Below are 12,016 nucleotides of genomic sequence, written 5' to 3'. Positions count from 1 at the left end.
AAATTCACTAGTCGTGAATGCCCTAATATACACACACACACACACATTTCCTTTCAGTGAACGCTTCCATCAAATGAAAATCTGTTCCAACTAGGCAAGTCTAGCATCTACTGAACAGTACAGGGTGCTTGAATTGTAAAGAGTGAAATAACCAAGTTGTACCAACTGTTGTTTTTTTGAAAACTTTATTAATATTTATACATTTTAATTTATTTAGCTCAATGTCACACAAAATGTCTACAAATACATTAATCCCATATGCAGGGTGCGAAATACCCGGTCTAGTGCTCTGGGGTCTCCACTACACTTGGTGGTTCCGATTCAGCTTTTTAGAAGCTTTGCTGCATTCTTTTTGACATGTTTAGTCAGTATTTTTAACTAAGTCGAAGCAGAAAAAAATATATCCACCGCTTTCATGTTGTACGGGGTCCAATTTGGGATTTTCTAAACTACACAACATTTGGATTGTGGAAAATGCGGACCATTGCAACAGCGCCACCCATGGGAGGAGGTAGTAGTAACCCTTTAAAATAAATGGTTACTGACAATTGCAGATTTTTACAGAGACGCCCCCCCCCGAATTTTGCTGTTGAGGCTTTCAGAGGCTCTCAACTGTCAATCAGAATCAGCCTCAGATCAGATCTGAATCAGAATCAAGGGGTCTTGGACCCCTGAGACCCCCTGGATTTCGCACCCTGCCCCTATGCATTCAGGCAGCATGGCACACAGGTACAGTTTGCAGAGGAGGTATATGTGCAAGTGTACAGTTCACCTTCACAGCAAGCTTTGTGGAGATCTCATTCATAATGAGATCTATAATGAGACCTCCTGTATACCGGCAAGGGCAACAAAAGGCCGGAGCAGGAGATCCGCAAGTTGGTCACCAACCTCACCCATAGCCATTTAAATTAAATTAAACAAAGTTATTCACCTTCAGTGAGAATTTACAGTAAAATATTGCAGTACACGTTCAACTACTCCAAGCAGAGAGTTTGGATCCGGATGGCGACAGGAGACCAGTTTCCAGGCCAGAGACCAGGTTTCCCAGGTGGAGGTGGAGGTCGTTGAGGAGTGGAGGTGGGAGATGTTACATCACCGCACAGCTGGCCTCCTTGGAGAGATCCTGAGGAAAACACAATGTGTTAAGTAAACACATGAAACAAACTGCCATCGTGGGACGCATGCTGTCCTATCAAGAACAAAGTAGTTCTTACTGAAGTGGTCGTTGGCCATGCAGCCGAGGGAAAGCATGCCAAATAAGCAGTTTTATCAGGGTGGGTTGCTATTGGTGGGCAACAAACAATATGCTGTTGTCATGTGGAAATCTCACTAACTCACAAGTTAGGTGAATTTCATGGTGAATTTCGTGTTTTCACTTGAATTGTAGTTCCTCTGAGTTCAGAAAATTCTATGACCTTTCAAAACTCATTGGATAAACTGAAAAATGCACGACTGTTGAAGCCGTTTCTTAGTTTGTGAAAAGTTCTGGATATTTTCACCTGACAATGGCAACATGCAAAGTAGTCAAACATTTTTTTTTTTAACAGTAATTAATTGTTCGTATAAGAAGACTTGGTATGTTTTGTTTGTCATACCTGACATGTTTCAAGTGCTGCCTACATGTTGTCTCATACCTGGGATGCAGTCCTCCATAAACTACCGGGCAATGGGGATCATGGTCCTCCCACCAATCCAGGTGGGGGGACCAAACCTACATAAACCAGCCATAGAACACGTCACAGTAGCATCACGTGACGTGTTTGAAGAAGAAGGCAGGAAGTCAGCAGTTGAAACATGTCTGGTATGACAAACAAAACATACTTAGTCTTTTTTATACAAACAATTAATTACTGTTGTTAACATGCAAAGTAGTTTATAGAGACACTGCATGAAATAGGCCACACCCATCACGGGGGAAATCGCTCCGTTCACTCCCATAGGCCAGCGTCATTTTCCTTGAATTAAACATAGCTACAGTAAAAGCTGTTGTGTGGTGGGCTGCGCAGACAACAAATGTAAAAAATCGCCAGTTAAAGTTTTTGTTGTACTCCTGAGCAAAACAAGGAAGCCATTGAGAATTGGCGAGAAGAAAAATGTGGATCAAGCTGTCAAGGAAGTTGAGTGTTCATCTTCCGTATATACGATCTTTTTGTGCAACACACAACCATGCACGCGACATAGGAGAACGCCAGGATTGGAGGGGGGGTTTCTGTTTCCCGCCGTTTTGGGTGTGGTTTCTGCAGTGTCTCTATACCAAAGAACTGAACTCAGTTACACCAAAAGGGACATTGCTCAGTGATACTCAACTTGCGGCCCGGGGGCCATATGTGGGCCGGCCCGCGATAGGGTGCCGGGTGGCTCCCCAAAAACTTTCCAATTCACAATGACAACTAACCTTAAATAAAGTTGGACTGAGCTCCAGCTAAATTGTCAAATATTGCCACCTGTTCGTCACTCAGGCACTTATATGTACTTAAAGGGCATGGTGCAGGTTGGAGACCACATTGCATTAATATGTGGAAGAGGTATATAGCAATGGGATTTGGGGGAAACAAACTTTTTCAATCACACATAGCTGCGTTTAGGCTAGTTTTTGTAACCAGCAGGGGGCACTGGTCCATTTCATGGAACTACCTTTTGTGATGTCACAGGGATGCAAAATAGCGTAGTCACCTTTAGGTGACAGTCACATTTTTCAGCCCAAAATATGAGGATTTCTGAGTGGTTTTATGTCTGCCCTGGTATCTGTCACCTTTTTTCACTCTCCATGACTTTGCATCCCTGTGTCAGCCCCAGCAGAACATTCTCCTCTTGTGATGTCACTCCTGTTGTTATGTCACAGTCACACGCCCATTTATAAAATGCCACCTTTTCCTCCATATTTATACCCTGTGGGGGGGGGGGGGGATCTTTGTCTTTTTGGAGTGTTTTCACTGTAATCATGAACCCAAAATGTCAATTCAGATTGTTTTTAACCTGCACCATGCTCTTTAACTAACTTAACCTGACTAATACAGTAACTATCCTGTGTGCACAAAATTGTCAGACTAAACTCAAGCTGGCACCCCCAAAAAACTACAATACGCTACCGAAAAATGTATATAATTATTGTTTATTAACTGGCCCCTGGCCTCCTGTCGTTTTGCAGAAGTGGCCCCCGAGCAAAGCAGGTTGAGTATCCCTGCTTTAGAGAAACTCTTCATGTGCTAAATATATTAGACTAGACGTGTTGAGACGACACTTCATCTGCTAAATATATAGAGAGCCCCAGGAATGAGTCCGGAAAACATCGATGGGATGTTAAAATCTTAAAAACTCATGAAAGTGGTCCTCATGTGTGAAGATTATCCCGCTGAACACTGGTTCGCGTTTGATTAAGCTTGCGTTGCCCAGAGACCTTATTTGAAGCATCGCGCCAAAAACCCATTCAAAAATCCCATAGGCAGAAACAGTGAAGAACCAGGAAGTACTACAAAAATACGTCATCCCTGCGGCTCTCTATTTAGCAGCAATATGCAGGAAGTCAAAGCAGGGGAGGGGAAAGCGCGGGCCTCTCCTCACCTGCAGCAGCCAGGCTGTTTCTCTGCACCTCAACACACAGAACAACATTTCTTTTTTCTCCTCTTGGGCTTGGTGGTGCAGAGGACAGAGAGAGGTCAGGGGTCACTTCTCAGACACACTGCAGTATATCTGTGCCCGTTGACTTACGGTGCACTTTAGAGTTCACGTCACGTCGGGGTTATGGATGGCTTTGTGTGTGTGTGTGTTTACCTGTCTGCTGAAGTGTTGAAGGTCACTGCCCGCGACGCACTCTTCGTCAAACTCCAGGTCGTCTTCCTCGCCCTCTCTGCCCTGCATGCACACCACCCTGCGCACCGCCATCTCCTAAAGGGCGTTAGATCAATCTGTTGGTTCATTTCATCCCACATCTTAGTTAGAGAAGATCCGAGTAGGACTGGGCAATATATCAATATCGATATCGTGATATGAGACTAGATATCGTCTTAGATTTTGGATATGGTAACATGGCACATGTGTTGTCTTTTCCTGGTTTTAAAGGCTGCAATAAAGTAAAGTACAGTAAATGGTAGGGGTGCTCCAAAAAATCGATTCTGAAAGGATCACGATTCTTAATGCCACGATTCCTGGATCGATTCCAAACTCCCAAGAATCGATTCTTAAAATCGTTAAAAAAAAAAAAAAAAAAAAAAAATTACAGTGCACCTGAACGCAACATGCAAGATACCGGCTGAATAAGTGTCCAAATGTTCATGTCATTTGTGTACTGTAACGGTGCCACCACCTCTTGCACTTAAGAACTCTGGTTAATGTATTCCCCCCAAAAGTCTACAGATCCCCCCCAGCCTATAAATCCATCTTATCTGAAGAACATAAGGGGGGAATTCCCCCCTAGTTTGCAAAATGAATTTAGGCCCTGACTGTAATACAGAAGTTGAATTTGAAGTTCAGCATTAATACATTTGTCATTTTTTGTCTTATATTTACCTTTGTGTGTTATTGCAATATAAAACTACATAATTGAGAATCGATTCTCGATTCTGGAATCGAGAATCATTGGAATCGAGAATCGATTCTGGAATCGGATCATGACCCCAGGAATCGGAATCGGATCGGATCGTGGCTTAGCCGGATCGGAGCACCCCTAGTAAATGGGGGCACGGTGGCGCAGTGGTAGCGCTGTTGCCTCACAGCTAGAAGGTCCTGGGTTCGATTCCCGCCTGGATGCTGTGGGTGACTACTTTGGATCCCTGTAAGTGACTAATGTTATACTAACAAACACGTTCCACGTGTTGATATAATAATATGCATGGCCAAAACAGGACTGACTTGGTGCTGCTGTCTGCTGTCCTGCACTACCTAGCCAGGTAGCGAGATGCAGCTGTAGTTACCTCATGGTCGGGGTTGAGGAGGATCACCCTCACGTCAGTGAGAGGGCCCCAGCTCCTGTGGCCCTGGAGGACCAAGTCATCAGGGTGGGGCTCCACCTCTGCCCCCGCCGCCCAGATCTGACACACACACACACACACACACACACACACACACACAAAGTTCGGTTGCTTTGGTTGGTGGTGATTCAAGTGTTTTAACCATAATAATACAGTATACTGAAAATGTATAGCAACGCTAACACTACCTTTTTTTAATCGTTATGTAACAAACTACTCACAGTGAGTGTCTGCCCCGCAGCCAGTATATAGTTAGGGGGAATGTGGAAGGAGATGTCACCTTCGTCTTGGTAAGTCCTCCGAACTGACCAGCCACCTAGTGGCTGTTCCTGAGAATGCAGGTATGAGAACACAGGTGAAGGGGGTGGGGTCAAACAGGCATCCAGAGATGTTTCAAGATAATGCAGAGTAGAATTAATCATTAATGTTCTGAATTAATAATAACAATCTGTTTTAGATAAGTCCTATATAAATCATTAATTATACAACCCGTATCTGAAATCAGAGCGTACAAAGTGCTTCACGTTAAAACAAAGAAAGTTATAGTCCAATGGAAGTTTGATGAAAACAATTACATTAAAACTAGTCTACAAAAATGCTAACATTTAAAATACTGTATGCCACTAAATTAACTGCCCCCCCCCCCCCTCGCTCTGTATTATGGTACATAACTAACTGAAGTGAAATTGTGACTTAAAAAAATATATATATATTTGAATGATTTAGATATGTGAAACCATTTTAAATTGCATAGTAGTGCAGGGTGAAAACACACACCCAAAAGACAAACTGTGAAGTCAGAATCTTACAGCCTCAGAGTTGTTCTTCAGCATGACGTAGTTCCCGTCCAGGTCCACCTCGGCCACGCTCACAGGGCCGTGCTCTGTTGAGTGGGAGGACATCTTGCAGGCAGGCGAGCTGCCGGAGGCGCCCGGCTCCAGTTTGCGTTTCTTCCCTTTTAGCCTGCGAACGCCACGTTCGTGGACCCGAGGCACCGCCGTCCGCTGAGAGGGGCTGGGCGACAGGTGCAATCTGGAAAACAACCACCCGAGCAGAGATGGATTATTACACGCACTAGGCCCGGACTGTCTGCCACACTGACCTGCTTTCAGCTTGCATTAACCTGCATCCAAACAGACAAAGAAGAAGGAGGAGGAGAAGATCCACGCAAAGCACCTCCGGAGGGGGTCAGAAATGCACTTGGGCTTATTAACAACCAAGTGCAAATGCAGTGCATCTCGAATCCACATAGGAGGTACGTAAACAAGAAGGCAGGCAGCACATCCTTAGAAATAAAGAAAAGGATAATTACAGTACAATGTGATTACTGACAGTTTTAAACGGAGGCATATTCTGGGTTCATAACTTCCTACACATTTTCAAATTAAAAAAATTCCATACTTTTTACAGACCTTGATTTGATTTGTTTGGAAGATTTTTTTGTGTCTGATTTACACAGACAGAGAGCTTGCCCCTGCTACCTAGGTCATATCATTGATTGTATAGATGAAGATTGTTCTTCACAGCGACAAATATCTCAATATTTTTCCAGGCAGACCCATATGCTCCTGACTGGATTTGATATTGGTCGGTATTTGATATAATGCACACTGACAGTGGTTGGGTAATCCCTCTAATTGAACAATATTCTTCATATCAACAAAAACCGAAATCAAAGTGGCTCTACAACAACATAAAAGCTAGAGATTATGCGTCTACCGCACCTGAACCACAACATTTTCCATACTTTTGCAGACATTGCCCCCCCCCCCCCCCCCAATTCCCAAACTATTCAAGACCTGGAAATGATCAAATTGATTTTCAATACTTTTCCAGACCTTGTGATTGTGCGTGAACAGGTGTCTTGAGCGCTTCCATACCTCTGCTCCTCGACCTCCAGCATCTTCCTGTAGGCATTGATCTCCATGTCCAGGCCCATCTTCACGTCCAGCAGGCGCTCGTAGTCCTCGAGCTGGCTCAGCATCTTCTGGTGCATGCTCTGCACCTCCTCCTCCTTCTGACGGGACCTCTGTTGCCACTCCTCCCGCTCGCCGTCCCGTGCAAGCTCCAGCTCCTGGACACGCCCCTCCAGCACCGCTTTCTGACAGAGGGATAGGGCTGTCAATCCTCCTCTATAATCAAATTCCATTTTCAGCGCTTTATTATTTTAATATTTTATTTTTCTCTCTGTTTCTCTGTACCTGATATAGGCTTAAGCCTTAATGCTCATCAGCATGTTGTTGTTATGTACCGTTCTGTCCACTAGAGGGCAGTCCAACCGTGCCTCGTCCTCCTTCCCCTTCTAATTGATCAATTCTGCCGTAGGTTTTCCCTCTAGGTCGCAGCCGCAGCTCGTGCTCGCCCCGCCATGCCAACCCCCTCTCCGATTATAGGAGTGAGTTTATGTACCGGTATAGGACTGATGATTTTGTGCCTTCATTCCTGTGATTTTATCCCATTTTTATTCCCCGTTAGTGCTCATTTTAATTTATTTATGCTGGTTGCTACTCCACCCTCTGCCGATCTGGGGAGAGCCGAAGCTGGCTCCATGCTTCCTCCGAGACATGGGCAGTTAGCCAGCCGCTTCTTTTCACCTGACAGGGGAAGCTTCACTGGTAGGACATAGCATGTGGGAGGATCACACTATTCCAACGAGTTCCCCTCCCTCCGAACAGGCGCCCCGAACGACCAGAGGAGGCACCACATCAGCGACCAGGATATTGCATGTTTTGGTGAGGGGTTCCTATATGAAGGAAACCCCCAGGGGGCACGGGGAGAACATGCAAACTCCACACAGAAAGGCCCTTTTGACGACCCCACCCGGGCGGTGGGCACTCGAGGACATGCGGAACCTGCGTCTTATGTAGTTTCCGTTTATGTCTTGCGTGATGAAGACCTTCAATCAAGAAAACAATTCAAAGTTTTCTCTCGCTGCTATTTGAGGCAACCAAAGTGCGAAGTTGCCTAGAGGAAATTTTTGATTGATCTTGCTTTGTTAAAAGAACTCTTCATATGCAAATTATGTTTTAGGGGTTGTGATGGACTCATTCACACTCTAGCGCGCCCGCCCCCCCCCCCTTCCCCTGCAGTCTGCCTACCCCTCTCTGGTACTGCTGGAGCTGGGAGCTGAGGGTTTCCAGACGGAGCTTAGTGCTTCCCAGTTCGTCTCTGGTGGCCGATGCAGCGTCGTTCTTGTCCAACGCAACCTGCTGGGCATTCTCGAGCTGGAGTACGGAGAGCATGCAATGCAAACACCCTTTAGAAGAGAACATTTAAAAGCATTCTAGTCTGCTATTTCCAGACAAACATTGATTGCGGGTGTACCTTGACAGTGTAGGTCCTCTCTAGCTCGCCTTTGTACTCTAGGATCTGTTTCTCGTGGTCCTGGCGGAGTTGTTGCATTGCCTCACAGAGTTTGCTCTCAAACTCCCGTCGTCTTCCCAAGTCCACCTCCACGAGACGGCTGTCGTGACGGCTCCGGAGCTCCAGGATCTCCTACATGAGCACACACACACGATACTGGTTGGTCATATCTAACCCGTCAAGCCTGTGGCGTCCGGGTAGTGTAGCGGTAGTTTCCCTGCCTACCAACACGAGGATCGCAGGTACGCAACCCCGTGTTACCTTCCGGCTTGGTCGGTTGGTTTGAAATTTGGGGTATGAAAGGCCTGCCGTGCGTTACCTGCTCGCTGATGTTCCTCTGGAGATCAAGCTGTTCTCTGAGCGTCTGAGTCTGGTTCTCCAGGTCCACCCTCCTCAGCAGCTCGGAGCTCAGCTGGTTCTTGGTGTCCGCCAGACCAGCCTCCAGCTGGGGACCACACACGCACACAGACACAGGAGTGGAAGCCATTATCTTGTTTGTTTCCCTGCCGAGACTTAACACATGCACGGGCTTGTGTGCATGTGCAAGCACGGGCTTGACTAACCGTTTAACATACCCCATCTAATATTATTATTATACGTCAATAACGTCATCACTTCAAAGAACCAACACGGAAATGATCTTTCCCTCACCTGGTTCAGCCCGGGGTAATCAGTGCACAGCAGCGCATAAATCAACAACAAGTCCAGGTTGAGTGGTGACGTGACGGGGAAGCCTATGCGACACTGTGTAGTTCTGGATTAGCTTAGCACGAGCTTTTTACTTCTAGGGCTCGCATTTACGCTTCAAAACTCATGAAAGTGGTCCCCATCTGTGGAGATTATCCGGCTGAACACTGGTTCGCGTTTGATTAAGCTTTCGTTGCCCAGAGACCTTATTTGAAGCATCGCGCCAAAAACCCATTCAAAAATCTCATAGACCGAAACGGTGAAGAACCAGCTAGTCCGGGACTTCCGCGTTCCGACTACAAAAATACGTCATCCCTGGGGCTCTCTATTAGATCAGCCCAGAGCCTTGTGGCCTTCGACCTGAGTTGAGCCTGCCTCCTGGCAACCTAACTGCTGTTATTTTGGTTTATTGTATCACTTGTATCTGTTGCACTTTGTATTGCACTTTGTTTGGTAGCAGTGCATTTTATACTTGTTGTCTCTATATATTTTTTTTATCTGTGACGCACTTGTCGGCTACTTGTCGTTGTAAATGTGCTCTATAAATAAAGTTGACTTGACAGAAATATTAAGACAGACTTATTGTGAGGTAGGAAAGTTGGCCACCGGGTTCCGTTCATACATTTTCCAGCTGGCCCTGGAGGTCAGCAACCTCGTCGGCCAGACTCCTGTTCTCCGCCAGTAGCTTAGTGTACTCCATATTCTTGGAAGTCAGGGCCGCCTCCATATTCCTCCACTGGACCAATGCATTAGCCAGGTCAGCCTCCTTCTTCTGGCTCCTAGTGAGGGGGGAAACCATCATCAACAAATAGGATTCACTACAGCAGGGAGACTTGACCCCAAATAGCTGTTCTATCTTGCATTGCACCAAACTCCATTCACAAATCTGGCAGTTTAAAGCTGCACTTGCTCAGCGACAAGGTAACATACAGTACATGGTAGAACATCACTTCAGACTTTTATTATGATCCGTTAGGAACCACTCCTCAATTCAGCACACATCTAATCCACTAATTAGCACTTATTTCATTGTCATTTAAACTTTAAATCTTTTCCCATCCAAATACTAAGTGATGAGCAGCATAGTGGCTCACTTTCATGCCAACCATTCAGATTGTAGTACTAGGTAGATGTAGGTACAGTGTGTATGCATGTACATCCTGTATCATTTATGTACAATATGTATGTATGCATGTATGTAATGTATGTATATGTTTATTGTTTCCAATAAACAAGGCGTTGTTAAATTGTCAGAATGTGTTTGGCATGATGTGCTCTCCATAGAATACAAATCACAGCACATTTCAGCGCTAAAAGAAGACTACTGATTCTACCTGATCAACTATGTATGCTTCTTCTCTCAAGATAACGGTTGTTCTACTTTACATCCATGTATCAGTGTGTTTCACAATGATTTGCAATTGCAATTGCAGAGTGATGCAATATTTTCAATGGAAAAGGACAAAACACACTCATGTAGCAGATGGTATGAAAATGAGAGGGCACATTTACAAGTCAATTACAACTTGATCTATGTGGCGCTTTTGGTGATAGTGGCCCCCGGGTCATTCAGTGTCCTGCGTGCCATGTTGGGAATATACAGACAGGGCCATTTGGAGAGTTTATAGGACAATTACAGTAATGGGGTCAACACTCAACATATTGATATTTTACAGCTTTTAAATGTGCTGTAGTCACTGCTCTGTGCAGTAGGCCTACCTCCAAAAATGGTCTGTGTGATGGGGTGATTTGGAAATATAATATAATATATAGTGAAATATAAGGCAGGGCTGGCAAAATGATGTTATGATCTTGAACAGTTTGGCAGGAATGCGTGTATAGATCTCTGATAAATTTGGAAACCTAAAGCTAAAGACTCTTCATGTCATGAAGACTTTGATGTACTGACCCAGCAATTAAAAGAAGACAAATTTAGATTTTGAGTGCTAGAAACTAGCAAAGATTTGCCCTTTCAGTTGGGCATAAGTCAAGATACTCTTGTGTTAAAAAATGTACTCAAGTGTTGCAGGTCAGGAATACCTTTATGTAAAGTGACTGTCTTGAAGTAAACTGATCTTATCCCGGTAGTATGAAGAGATAAAACTGGTAATCTAATGTTGCCATTGCTTGTCAGCAGTAGAAAACTATTTGTTTTAACTGTCTGGCTTTACATTCACTCGGGGGCTGATTTAAAAATGTTATTGTGGATGGGAGGGAGGGTTTTATTTGAGTTCTGTCATTTTCTTTGTGGATGTTCTGTGTGTTGATTGATTAAAAAAAAAAAAAAAAAAAAAAAAAGTCAGACCTACCTGGTCTGAAGCTTCCTGTGCTCCGCGCTGAGACCCCCATAATCGATCTGCAGGCGGGCCTTCTCCCCGGCCATGCCGTCCAGCGACTTCCTGACGTCGGCCAGCTCCACCTCGTACAGCCGCCGCACGTTGCCCATCTCCCGGCTCTTCCACTCGTCTTTCTCCTCCAGCTGCACCAGGATGGAGGACCTCTCGCTCTCCAGCTCCTGGACCCGCTGGATGTAGTTGGCCAGGCGGTCGTTGAGGTGGCACAGCTCGTCCTTCTCTTTCCTCCGGGACTGAGAGGTGGGGCTGCGGCTGGACGGTGGAGGCATCGGGGTGCCGCGGCGGCTGGCCGACCGGCTGGGGCGACTGCTGGAGCCTAGGGCCGGAGTGGAGGTGGCAGAGGCCATGCTGCTGGGCACCGCAGTTCTCAGCAATCAAGCAAACGTTTCAAAAGTAGGCTATAGGTATTACAAAAGGCAGTCAGCTACCCACCTCGATCAATGAATCAAACACACAGAAATGCAAATCCAGGCCACAGCTGCAATCAAGTTTAAATTGATTTGACGAGTTGACGCACTGCCACTGTGAGGATGGACCGCCAAGCCGCCTAGAATGAAACAGACAACTTCCGGAGTGAACGTTCAAACTAAAAGCAATGTTGAATAGCTACAACCAGAGCAAGCTAGTACGAACTGAACATAATAT

General features: G+C 45.5%; 1 protein-coding gene across 1 annotated transcript; it reads right to left on the bottom strand.

Moving 5' to 3' along the window:
- Positions 1-743: 743 nt before the first annotated feature.
- On the bottom strand, positions 744-11,718 carry LOC310799630 (lamin-B3-like; the record flags this gene model as incomplete). Its single annotated transcript, XM_083662218.1, has 11 exons — positions 744-1,123; positions 3,772-3,885; positions 4,911-5,027; positions 5,189-5,296; positions 5,777-5,999; positions 6,848-7,068; positions 8,066-8,191; positions 8,292-8,462; positions 8,650-8,775; positions 9,640-9,796; positions 11,327-11,718. The coding sequence occupies 11 exons, from the start codon at positions 11,716-11,718 to the stop codon at positions 1,088-1,090; spliced, it is 1,791 nt and encodes a 596-aa protein (XP_083518344.1). The 3' UTR covers positions 744-1,087.
- Positions 11,719-12,016: the final 298 nt, after the last annotated feature.

Source organism: Poromitra crassiceps (genome assembly GCF_964638095.1).
Source record: "Poromitra crassiceps genome assembly, chromosome: 28".
Lineage (NCBI taxonomy): Eukaryota > Metazoa > Chordata > Actinopteri > Beryciformes > Melamphaidae > Poromitra > Poromitra crassiceps.
This window is presented reverse-complemented; position numbering and strand designations above follow the sequence as displayed.